The sequence below is a fragment of the Pygocentrus nattereri genome, chromosome 25 (assembly GCF_015220715.1).
Source record: "Pygocentrus nattereri isolate fPygNat1 chromosome 25, fPygNat1.pri, whole genome shotgun sequence".
Taxonomy (NCBI): Eukaryota; Metazoa; Chordata; class Actinopteri; order Characiformes; family Serrasalmidae; genus Pygocentrus; species Pygocentrus nattereri.
In genome coordinates this window covers 6,024,472-6,036,681 of record NC_051235.1, presented here as the reverse complement: position 1 = coordinate 6,036,681, position 12,210 = coordinate 6,024,472, and the positions used below count along the sequence as shown (strand labels likewise).

The window sequence follows — 12,210 nt, the reverse complement described above, 5'->3', positions numbered from 1 at the left end:
GAAGAAAGAAATAGAGCCTGAACACTTCAGTGCTTATAGCGCTTCATTCATTCCTTCAAAATGGGCCAAAGTGGTACTTTTTAAAGAGCAAGAAAGATCCTATCAAACACAGTCACGTGCTGTGGAAGAATGACAGCTGACACAGCGCCATGAGTGGAGTGAGGATCTCTCTCGGAGCCAAACTGGAATCACATTCAGCAGAAAAAAGAGCCAATGACGCACTTCATTCTCTCCACGCCCCCTACACACACACACACACACACACAGGTGGAGCTAATCCTGCACTGAGCCAGGATGGAATAAAGAAGGTCTGAGCAGTGTGTGTATTTCACACATAAAGGCAAGCTGTGCGTTTGTGTGTGTGTGTGTGTGTGTGTGTGTGTGCCTCTCTCTGGACCACAGCCCAGTGCAGTGTGTGTAGTCTGTGACGCAGGCGGGGACACTGCGGACCCTCTGTTCGGTCCTTCCTGCCAACATACCCTGCAGATTTTGAGTTTTATGCAACAGATAATGTGCATCAACTATATATGATGAAACAACATACATGCTGATGTAAAACAATATTAACAGTCCATAAATACTTGGACGGTGATGACCATACAGAGCACACTGTGGACTAAATAATGTTATAAAATAAATAAATAAATGTATAAATATTACAATACAACAAACAGAGTGCTGCTGTCAGAACAAGGTCCACCAAAATAGCAACTTTACAGGACAAGAATAAAAATAATAACTTACACGTTTTAATAATTTATGTACAAAGATTTTACTCCAATTCATTAATTCAATTTCACTAAATGTAAAGCACAGCTGACAAAAAATGGCAGTGTAGATGGCAACTTGGGGTTAAAAAAAACAAAAAAAAAACACAAACCTAATAAAGTGGCCTGTGTGGGGGTGTATACACACACACACACACACACACACACACACACACACACACATCACTTTATTAGGTACACTTGTTGGTGCCAGACGGGCTGGTCCGAGTATTTCAGAAACTGCTGATTTGCTGGGATTTTCACGCACAACCATCTCTAGGGTTTACAGAGAACGGTCAGAGAAAGAGGAAACGTCCAGTGAGCGGTCAGTTGTGTGGATGAAAATGCCTTGTTGATGTGAGAGGTCAGAGGAGAACGGGCAGACTGGTTCCAGATGATAGAAAGGCAGCAGGAACTCAAATAACCAACCAGAATCTCTGAGGAACGTTTCCAACACCTTGTTGAAAGTCTGGCACGAAGAATTAAGACAGTTCTGAAGGCAAAAGGGGGTCCAACCTTTTACTAGCAAGGTGTACCTAATAAAGTGGCCAATGAGTGAGTGTGTATGCAAAAAAAAAAAAAAAAAAAAAATATATATATATATATATATATATATATATACATACACACACACACACACACACACACACAAATATGTTTACGTGCACTTTCCTACACACAGTCTTTATGCAGTGCTGCAAGTCTGCTAGTCTACAATAACAAGATTTCTGTTTGATGGTCAGCGCTGATGACTCATCACTGAACAGCGGGAGTTAATTAATTTATCTTTATTAATTAATTAATCATTAATTTCAAATAAGGACTTCACATCGTATAAATAAACAGACAGACAATCTATTTCTCACCCTTAGACTGATGGGCTGTTCAAATGAGGCCTTTTGGAGGAAAAATGTTGCTAGCACACACTTTTAGACTGATCCTATTGGCTGCTGAAGACCTTTCAAGTTGTGTAACGATTTCCGAAAGCGTGTTGCCTCACTTTCTTTATGCACTTGCGTTCTAAAACCAGCAGACAGCATGTGCTGCACGACACGGACAAGATAGCACATTGAAGATACAGTCACATGTGGCGGTGTGATATGCCTTGTATATATTAAAGCACATTAGTGAACCACTGATTTTGACACATTAGATTGCATTATTTTACTTTGCTGGATGCAATAATTCATCAAAATTTCCACAGAAACTCATCTGGACTGTCTAAATGTGAAAATCAGAGGCCTAAAAACCACCTGAACTTTGCTGAAACGTAGATGCACTATGTGCCGTGCTAAGCCACTCCAGCTTGCCAACATGGGGGACGTTTATTTATTTCTAACAGAACTCTGAAAAGACTGTTGAATGTGTATATACAGGTGCACGGGGTGAGTATATGCGTGCGTGTGTGCGCTGACCCTCTGTTCGCTGTTGCCTGCCAGTTCGTCCTGCAGGTCTTTGGCTTTGAGCTCCAGTTTAGTTCTCTGTTTGATCTGCTCCTGCCGCTCAGCACTCAGCTGCTCCTTCTCCTCCTTCATCGCCGAGATACGAGCCTTCAGCTCTCGCACGACACGTTCCGTCTCCTACAGAGAGAGGGAGAGAGCGGGAGAGAGAGACGCAGAGAAAGAGCGAGCAAGGGGTTACATAACACAACCACTTCCAAACTTGTAAACTACTACTCACTGATCCCTCTTAATTGCTTCAGGCGAAAGCGCTGATGACAGTAGGAGCCATCTGCCGTTAATGCACATGTGATTCCACTAGCCTGTCACCGTTAACTGACAGCCACATTAGCATTTTTCGATAAAAGTATTCCATTAAGTTAATGATGCTGGTGACGGTCCTTACCTCGACTTTGTCTCTGGCGTCCTGCTGAGCGTCACGTAGCTGCCTGGATTTGTCTCCACACGTCTCTCTCTTAGAGGACAGCTACAGAAAAGAAGTCAGGAATCAAAAACAGTAATAATATTCTCATGTACATATTGTAACCTGACATTTATAACATTCAGTCGCATCTACATAGTGGAGTGGGTGGAGACGGGAGTCAGGGCTGATGTGTGATAGAAGGACAGCAGCAAGAGTGAAAGGGAAGGTTTACAAGACAGCAGTGTGTCCTGCTATGATGTTTGGTTTGGAGACTGTGGCTCTGTCTAAAAGACAGGAGGCTGAGCTGGAGGTGGCGGAGATGAAGATGCTGAGATTTTCGTTGGGAGTGACAAGGATGGACAAGATTAGAAATGAGCAGATCAGAGGGACAGTGAAGGTAGAGCAGTTTGGAGATAAAGCCAGAGAGGCCAGGTTGAGATGGTTTGGACATGTGTTGAGGAGGAATAGTGGATATATTGGTCAAAGAATGTAGGAGATGGAGCTGCCGGGTAGAAGGAGAAGAGGTAGACCTCAGAGAAGGTTTATGGATGTAGTGAAGGTGGACATGGAGATGGTTGGTGTGAAAGTAGAGGAGGCAGTGGATAGGGCAAGATGGAGGCAGATGATCCGCTGTGGCGACCCCTAAAGGGAGCAGCCGAAAGAAGAAGAAGTCGCATCTACGTAGTGTTAGAGAAAAGAAAAACACTCAAGTGTGTAAGTTTGTGACTTGTTTGTGGAATCAAACATGAACTCAACGCAACAGTCACTGCTGTATCTGCGTTTTCCACAGAAACCACCAAGCTGACTGACCGACTGTGTCGCAGTAAATCAAACTGTTTTACAAAAGTCAAAAGGATTCGTTTGTCTTCTGCGTTGTCACATGTGGCGTCGCATCTCCACAAGTAATTCAAACTGGGCTACGAACATCCAAGCTACTTGCGAAAGCGCTCAAAAGTGTTAAAACCTGAATAAAGTGGTGAAAGGAGACTAGCCAATCATCCACTTGGCATATAGTGTTTAGGAGGAGTAAAGCACATTCTGCCAACTTTCTCTTTTTTCCCCTTGGGTGTTGCGAACACCACATCGGAATAAAAATAAATAAATAAATAAATAAAACGTGTTGCGTCCTGTGCGCACGCATAGCTTTAAAGCAGAAAAGTCGCGTCTGAATATTTCACACTTCCATGATCATCTACCACTTTCGGTGCGTAACAGCCTCAGGACTGTGTTTGCGCGTGTGTGTGTACCTCATCGAGTTTGGCGCGAGTCTCGTTGAGCTCCTGATTGTAGATGGTGTACTCCAGTGCTCTCCTCATCTTGTCCCATTTCTGGTACTGCGCCAGCTCCTCCTTCTCATCTTCCAGCGTGTGAAGTCGCTCCTCTATGTACTTCAGCAGTTCGTTAATCTTCTCCCTCTTCCCCTCTGTAAACAAACAAAACACAAATACAGAAATTAGATAACTAAGCAACTCATGTCTTTCCCCATGTCTACCTAAAGAGCCTTATACATGCAAGTCATTCAAAAGAAAGCATTTCAGAACTTAAACACCTAAACAAAGCATAATCGCAAGTAATTAGAACAAGGGTTATGGGTAATTAAGTAATATTAAAGACGTGCCTTTTCATCTACATAATCAAAACTCTTCCGTTCTTCCACAACACTGATATAATTCAGCTTCATGACACTTTCTAAATATTTTTCAAAATAAAAAGTATCAATAGTATAGACAATAAATCTCCACACACTAACACGTGTCAGGCTTCAGTCCTCGTGGACCACAACACTGTAGACTTCTGCATGTTGCCTCATTAAGCACACCTGGCTCAGCTCATCAGCTAATGAGCAAGGCCTTCAGGAACTAAATTCAGAGTCCTACACGAAGGTAAACGCTGATCTCCACAGCACTTTGGACTGGAAAGTCCCCTACCAGTTTGACATGCCTGCCCATCAAGTGCAATGCATCATGCATAGGAATCTATCTGGAAATGCACCATATATTATAATGTAACAGTTCATTAGAACAGTTTATACGTCTATATTTCTAACTAGGAGAGCTTGGCGATGGAACCCTACAAGAAGCGATCCATGTCTTCGTTTAAAACATGCAATTTTTTCATTTTAAACACGTAACCCTTACATCTGCTATTCCACTGCACTTACAGAATCAGTAAAAACTAATTACATTAGCTTAGTGTTGCTGCAAATACGTCTTCAAATCTACTTAAATCTATTTCTGAAAAATAGTTCTATTGCCAACAAGTGCACTGGAGTAAAGAACACCTACAGCAAAACCCTCTGTGTGAGTTAAGACTATGGAATCGAACCAAAGACAGTATTATTTTTGTTTTTCATGAATCAAATGAAGAGCGAGTCTGTTTGCCGTTTGTAAAAATGACCTGTCTCCTTCATCAGGGAGATACTCTCCTCCTTCCGCTCATCGTACACTCGGGTGCCTGCAACCTCCCTCAGGAGCTTCAGACGCTGTGAGTCAGGAGCCGTGGCCATCTGGTTGATCTGCAAACACAACAACGCAAAACTACAGCAACACTCAAAATAAATAAATAATTGCAAGACTAATCGACCGTAATGAGAGACATCACACTGGAGGACTAAAGTTAGCTTGGCAAATTAAGAGATGAATAAAAACAGCCCATGAAAAAGGTTAAAAAAACAAAAACAAACAAAAAAAAACAAAAATCACAGAAACAGCACAGCAAACCTCCTGCAGATCACCACATTTATTTATACAGCTTCTCATCAGTTAAAATAGCAAACGGTGATGAAAATTAAACAAAAACCAAACTGTAGTTAAAAGAAAGTGGCAGGTTCCTGCGAGGTGCTCTCACCTTTCCCTGCTTTACGATGTAGTACGGGTTACTGCGGGAGAAACCCGCACTCTCCAGCAAGTTCATCACATCGTTCTTACTGAAACACACACAACATCAGTTAAAGCTCCACCACCTGCTATTACCCACCAGCACTCTCTCAAAAACACAGACGCTGGTTTTATAAAGATACACATTTACTTACGTCACCATTTTCTTGTCAAGGAAGTACTGGTCCTTTTTCGCCCCAATGACACGACGCAGTGACACCTCCTCCTTGTCAATCTGTTATCGGTGCAGGACACTTATTCAACCAGACCTTTCACCACAAACTCATGATTATTTGGCAAAGAGCTTAATATTTCCTCACTACAACATGAAATATATACCATATAACTGCTGAGGCTTTAACAATAGATGTGCACAACATGTGGCTTCTTGTCAAGACAAGCTGCCTTTAAACTCTTCTGAGCTGCATTATTGTTTAATTTGTAAAATTACATAATTAATAGCCTAATAAGTAATAACCTGATAAAACTAATAAAAATGGTGCATCACTACATTTCCTATAGACATTTGCAAGTATGTAATAAGAATTTCACAAGGCAATAACTGCATGTTAAGAAAATATCACTCGTCTCCACATCCAGCGTTATTAGTAAGGTGTTTTACCGGCAGCCTGTTGTCAGAGTTGTCAAATATAATTTCCACGAAAGCAGAAATGACTCGCGGACCAGTGCCCTCCTGTAGATGCAACAGACAGTCATTACGTCAAAAATATAGTCACAACACAACACAACCTACGTTCTGCATTGAGGACAAGAAGAGATGCATCTTTATGTTCATCTGTTGGGCTGAATCACATTCTGAAAAAACTATATAACTTCTGAAAGGTGCAACGGTGATAAAGGCTGTTAGATCTTCTATCCCAAGCAAGCTATTTCAGGCATCAGTACACTGGAGCAATGAGGCATAAAGGGTACTGTAGTTTTTCTTGTACAGTACTGTGTGAAAGTCTTCGGCACCCAAGACAAAAAAAATCTATTTGTTTAGTTTGTTTTTATTTGCTGAGCATATATATATATATATATATATATATATATATATATAAAAAAAATAGTGATGTTCTGGATGTTAGTGTGTTGGTGTGTTTGTTTACCCATCTCCCAGCCTCTCCTCCTCGAGGAAGCCCAGTATTATATGTAGTTATAAAGCAGCTCCTGGTTTGACCAATCAGTGCTCAGTAAATTGAGCTCATGATGTAATTGATGATATTAACGAGTCTCTGTGGCGGCTGTGAAGGTGTCAAGGAAAAATATGGACCCAAGAAATTCTTGTTACTTTTTATTGTTTTTCTGTTTATTTGAATTATAAATACGAGTTTATTCTAATGTGTATTGTGATAAACTCACTGCTGAGGGAAACTTTCACACAGTGCTGTAAATTACATTTTAACCTTCATACACAACCTGTTTGGAAGCTACTGATGAAGGAAATCTGAATAGGCAAACATGAAACCAACTGCACCGCTTACTTTGGACTACACGGGCCGCTCGCTAAACGTTAAAGCTCATCTTTCTGTTACACTGATTTAGCAACCGACTGATCGACGTTAGATAGTTACGCCGTACAATTTCACGAAGCAGCACTTTACTGCTGTGACACCTGCTTCAAGTCTTCGGAACGGCAGTGCAGAGGTTATCTTCGGTATGATTGGCCAAATGCCATCTGTGGGGAAGGAGGAACTCCAGATCTGCTGCCTACAATTAAAAACTTCTCAAATCTACACAATTCATGCGCACAGTTTGCTCATTCTTCGAAAAGTCCAGGCTGACTTCATAATGAATGGGCAGAGCTAAACTGCTGCCGGCTCAACAGGTGGATGTGTGTGAATGCACTCACACCAAAGACAAGGAATTCAAAAACAAGCTGTTTTAGCAGTTTAGTGTTCATAGACCACAGATGCGGCTCTTTTCCTGCCCTGTTGCTGCTCCACAACAGAATCAGATCTGTAGGTATAAATAAAATGATCCTTCACAGTAAAATAAAGCTCTGCTGATCGTTCAGCAGCTTAATAAACGTTGGAGTAACTGCGTAATTCATCCTTTAATCCTGAAGATCAGCGCACAGACTGCTGGTCACCATAGCAACGCAGATAAAAATCTCACCTAGCTAGCAGCCAACGAAAAGGCAAGGAGAAGGATTTAAGACGAACGTCAAAAGGTTGGAGACGAATGGACTTATTCGAGTTTATAAGCCACGAACCGGTTTCCTGACGCACTTAATCTGCAACGAGAAACTGCCAAACATTAAAAGCTGCAAAGCTGAAGTCAGTTTCTCATTCGTCAGCTTTTTGTTCGAATTATCCCGTTCCACCTTAAAATAGGGCAGCAGTCTCATTCTGGCGCCTCAGGCACATTTAAGACGGAAGTGTAAAATTGGAACGGGAAGCTGGCGAATAAAAAGCCGAAGGTTGAGGGACATTTTACAAAAAACTGTTCCCCTTCTGCGGAAAAGTTTCGTGCTGGAGATGTGAGAAAATCGGATTAGTACAGCAGCACATACCGAAACATATTTACAGCCAAAACAGACATAAAAGGTTGTGGCTCCCAAGGTGGTTTGACTTTTACTGAAATGGCTCTTCTTAACATTTGGGTTGCCGCCCCCTGCCAGAAACTGTATAGACCGGGGAGTGAATGGTAGAGTTTAAAACGTTTACACAGCACATCAACCTTTTATTTAAAAGACATGGGCCCTTTAAGAGCTTTGCTCCATTATACAATAGCAGCATCTCTCCACTGGGAATAAACTCATGAACTTTTAAGCAGCACCTAATTCTCTGACTGGTAAATCACCACCACCCCCGTTTTACTCACATGCAGCAGGGCCAGGCGCTGCTCCGGGCGCAAATGACTGAACTCATCACTCAGCACAAACTGAATGGCTGCAAAGACACAGAATGCACCATTTCAGTTAAACATGAAGGGCTTGTTCAGTTGCCCTAGATATCGAGTTCACAACAGCAACTGTATTAACGTCGCACATTTAAAGTGACTTTAAAGCTTGAGCGGTAAACAGTCTGGCTGAAATAAACAGCAACAAAAAAAAAAAAAACACAAGAGTTGCTTACTGTATATATAAACATTCACAGATGTATTATATCTATTACACACGCGCACGCCAGTGAGGTGCATCTTCACTTCAATGTTCACACACTCTGTCTGAGTGGGGTCAGGCACTCCACACAAAGAAGCACAGTTAAAACATATATATGGCCTTCACGCATTAAGTAGACATAAATCAGCCTGCAGTAGCTTGAGGGTGAGTGTTCTGTTTAAGAGACCTTCACCGATCTTTGCTGTGAGGTTCTACATAACAAGCAGGGTGCCCATTACTCCGCCGTCTACAGCGGGCGGTACTCACCGTAAAAGAAGTTACTCTTTCCAGATCCATTTCGCCCAACTGTAGAAAATAACACAGTGCATGAGAGAATGGAGGCAATTATATAGGCAATCATACCACTTTCATTCTTTTCCACACTTCACCAAAGTGACATCAGGAAGGCAAAAACGTAGGTTTTCAGAATAAAGTGGTGCGATTCAAGCTAATCGCCTGCTACTGTACGCCGTGCGAAAGGAGGAGAAACTCACGGCGGCTGTGAGCAAAGTTACAGTTACATCTTTTAACATAACTTTACACTTAAAGCCCAGTTGTGTGTCCGTTATACAGGTTCTAGTACGTGGAAAAGTCCTATATCATCGTATTACATATAGACTATACGTTAATACACCGATCAGGCATAACATTATGACTTGTTATAAATAAGGTTTCTGTGCTCTGTCCAGTTTATCAGCTCCACTTACTGTATAGCTGCACTCTGTAGTTCTACAGTTACAGACTGTAGTCCATCTGTTTCTCTGATACTCTGTTACCCTGTTCTTCAGTGGTCAGGACCCCCATGGACCCTCACAGAGCAGGTACTACTTGGCTGGTGATCATTCCCAGCACTGTAGTAGCACTGATGCGGTGGTGGTGTGTTAGTGTGTTGTGCTGGATCAGACACAGCAGTGCTGCTGGAGTTTTTACTCTTATCAGCCAATCGAAACCGAGAGATTTCTGCTCAGAATATGAACCGAGATATCAAGTTCAAGTTTCTGGTTTTAATAACATGCGGCAGGTTAAATGCGCACGTGCTGTGTATGAACGCTGCCGACAGACTTGAACCAAAGGGTCACAGAACAATTAAGCTTGACTCATTGTGCCAAACTGCCGCTTACTTTAGGTGGAGCACTTCACTTGACTGATGTTATTTAAAGATGATGTAACACTGATGATGATGGCCTGCACTTTCAGCCAACTTGGTTGCAAAGGACAGTCGTGGGCTGGAGGTTAGGGAATCAGCCCGGTAACCGGAAGGTTGCCGGTTCGATCCCCTCGGCTGACAGTCCATGACTGAAGTGCCCTTGAGAAGCAAGGCACCTAACCCTGAATTGCTCCCTGGGCGCCGTGAATAGGGCTGCCCACCGCTCCGGGCAAGTGTGCTCACTGCCCCTTAGTGTGTGTGTTCACTAGTGTGCACGGACGTGGGTGCTTCACTGCACAGATGGGATAAATGCGGACGTCCAACTCCACAGTGTGCAAAAATGGTTCTAAAAATTCTAAAGAAATCAAAATTCATGATTGGCACATCCATGCTACTCGGAGAAATCTGCCCAACTCACCGATAACATTATGCTTCGAGCTGAAGGGGTCCACCACAGTCTGGTCTCTGTAGCTGCGGAAGCCCTGGATGATGACCTGGTGACATGAAGTGCAAGTTTACAGCTTCTGTATGTTACTTAATGCCTCCAAAGTTAAACTGAATATCATCATCATTCCCGTTTCTTAAGCGTAAACATTTTCGCATCCAGATTAAAAGGATTGTTTATGCAATATCTGTCATGTACACTGTTATAACAGTGCTTATGCTACCAAATGTGGTTCTATACATCACTAAAGAGCAACATATACAATAAACTATGGTTAAAGTCCTGCACAAATACAGTTGCTCTTCATAAATACATTAACTACAGTTCCTTCCAGCCTTTGTGGGCAATTTTAACGTTTTCTCAGCTGACTACTGGATTAAATAATTTCACCATCATATCTCACCAGACAGAAAAATGTGAAAAGTCTGACATAAGTAAAAATTAGAGCTCTGGAGAAGAGACAGGATTAAAACTCAGCTTTCCAGCCAATACGGAAACGTCAAAAGGGAATTCCACAGATTTGTTCCCAGTGGTGGTGATAGGAACCAGACGTCTGAAGAGTTCAATGCCTCTAAAAGCTCCCTCACAGGAGGTTTCACCCAGTTACAAATATGTGGCTGTATGTCCAAGACACTGCTTCGCTATAGTTTTGAGGTAGGGATTTGAAACAGATAGGTTTAAAGGTATTCATGGCAGAGAAATACATGCAAGGGAGTTGTGAGACAAAATCAGTCCCACAGAAAATGCGTTTTTTCCAGACTTAACACTATTTTACCGTTATCACGTGCAAACAATAAATAAATCAGAAGACACGTGTGGGTTCACTGGTGGTTTTAGTAACTAAATAGTAAATAAAATGGTTATATTTGTGTGGTAGACCTCAGGACCCCTGGTTCCCATCACCAGCACTGTACAGAAATCAGTCTGCTCAGATCAGTTTCTCCACAGCGAACATCACATCACGTCTGTGAATGACTCCGTTTACATCTCCAGGACTGAATTAGTCAGAAATGCTGAAAAATCAGTGACATGTCCCTTTTAATGATTTGACCAACAGATCTCACCAGACAGAAAAATGCGGCTAAAAAGTCTGACGGCAGCAAAATTACAGCTGTGAAAAGGGGGAAAGGCTGTCTAGTCACCAGAAATCATCATTTTACCCTGATGGAAAGCGGACAGGATTAAAATCAATTAACTACCTTTCTGGCCCCACAAACAGAAAAGTTGACGGCCATGTCAATGTAGTCAATTCACTGTACAAGCTAACGTTAGCCACTTAGCTTAAATTAAACATACGAGGCCATAAGATGCAAAAAACAGCAACGAAATGTGATGCTTTTCATTTTTCAAGGCTACGAGCAAAGCACACAAATACTTAATCCTATTTAGACAAAACCAATGACAGCTAACGCGAACTTGGTTAGCCACAACTACCTTTTCGCCAGCTTCTTGTTCGAATTTTCCCGTTCCACCTTAAACGGCGCAGCAGTTCCATTCTGGCCTCAGGCGCCGGAATGAAACTGCTGCGCCGTTTAAGGTGGAACGGGAAAATTCGAAGAAGCTGGCGAAAAATTCGCTGAGTTGAGCTTAGCTCATCTGTAACAATGTATTTTTATTACCAGAAGAAGCTACACAAAGTAATTAATGTGGGGCATTAATAGGTATAAAGAGGAGAACTCGCGCTAATAACTAACAGAAGCGCAACATTAAATTGGGCTTAGCTTAGCTTAGCCTGTCTCTCTCACTCACCTGTTTAATGTACATGTTCGCTTTCTGCAGTCCGCTGCAAAAATAAGTCAAACCCCCTCCTCCTCCTCCTCCTCCGCAAAGAGAAGAAGGGTATAAATACAGAGTCGGGACGGCTGCGCGATGATAAATGGTAATAAATCCCGATCCAGAGTAAAAATGAAAAACAAAAAATCTCCTCACGAAACAGAAATAACAAGGAAAATGGCGGAGGAAGGGGGCGACGGGAGAACTTACTTTGCTAAATTAGGGGGAGCTGC

At 42.2% G+C, this 12,210-nt stretch overlaps 1 protein-coding gene across 1 annotated transcript in view; it reads right to left on the bottom strand.

Annotated features, from left to right (window-relative positions):
* The window catches only part of smc3 (structural maintenance of chromosomes 3), a 39,222-nt gene extending 27,254 nt beyond the window's left edge, over window positions 1-11,968 (bottom strand). Inside the window, exons 1-11 of the mRNA XM_017686281.2 lie at window positions 11,954-11,968; window positions 10,178-10,253; window positions 8,880-8,918; window positions 8,333-8,400; window positions 6,129-6,200; window positions 5,662-5,741; window positions 5,478-5,556; window positions 5,028-5,145; window positions 3,878-4,053; window positions 2,613-2,693; window positions 2,183-2,347 (exon numbers count right to left, since the gene is read on the bottom strand). Of these exons, the coding sequence (XP_017541770.1) occupies window positions 2,183-2,347; window positions 2,613-2,693; window positions 3,878-4,053; window positions 5,028-5,145; window positions 5,478-5,556; window positions 5,662-5,741; window positions 6,129-6,200; window positions 8,333-8,400; window positions 8,880-8,918; window positions 10,178-10,253; window positions 11,954-11,968 (969 nt within the window). The remainder of the gene's footprint in view (window positions 1-2,182; window positions 2,348-2,612; window positions 2,694-3,877; window positions 4,054-5,027; window positions 5,146-5,477; window positions 5,557-5,661; window positions 5,742-6,128; window positions 6,201-8,332; window positions 8,401-8,879; window positions 8,919-10,177; window positions 10,254-11,953) is intronic.
* Between the last annotated feature and the right edge of the window lie 242 nt (window positions 11,969-12,210).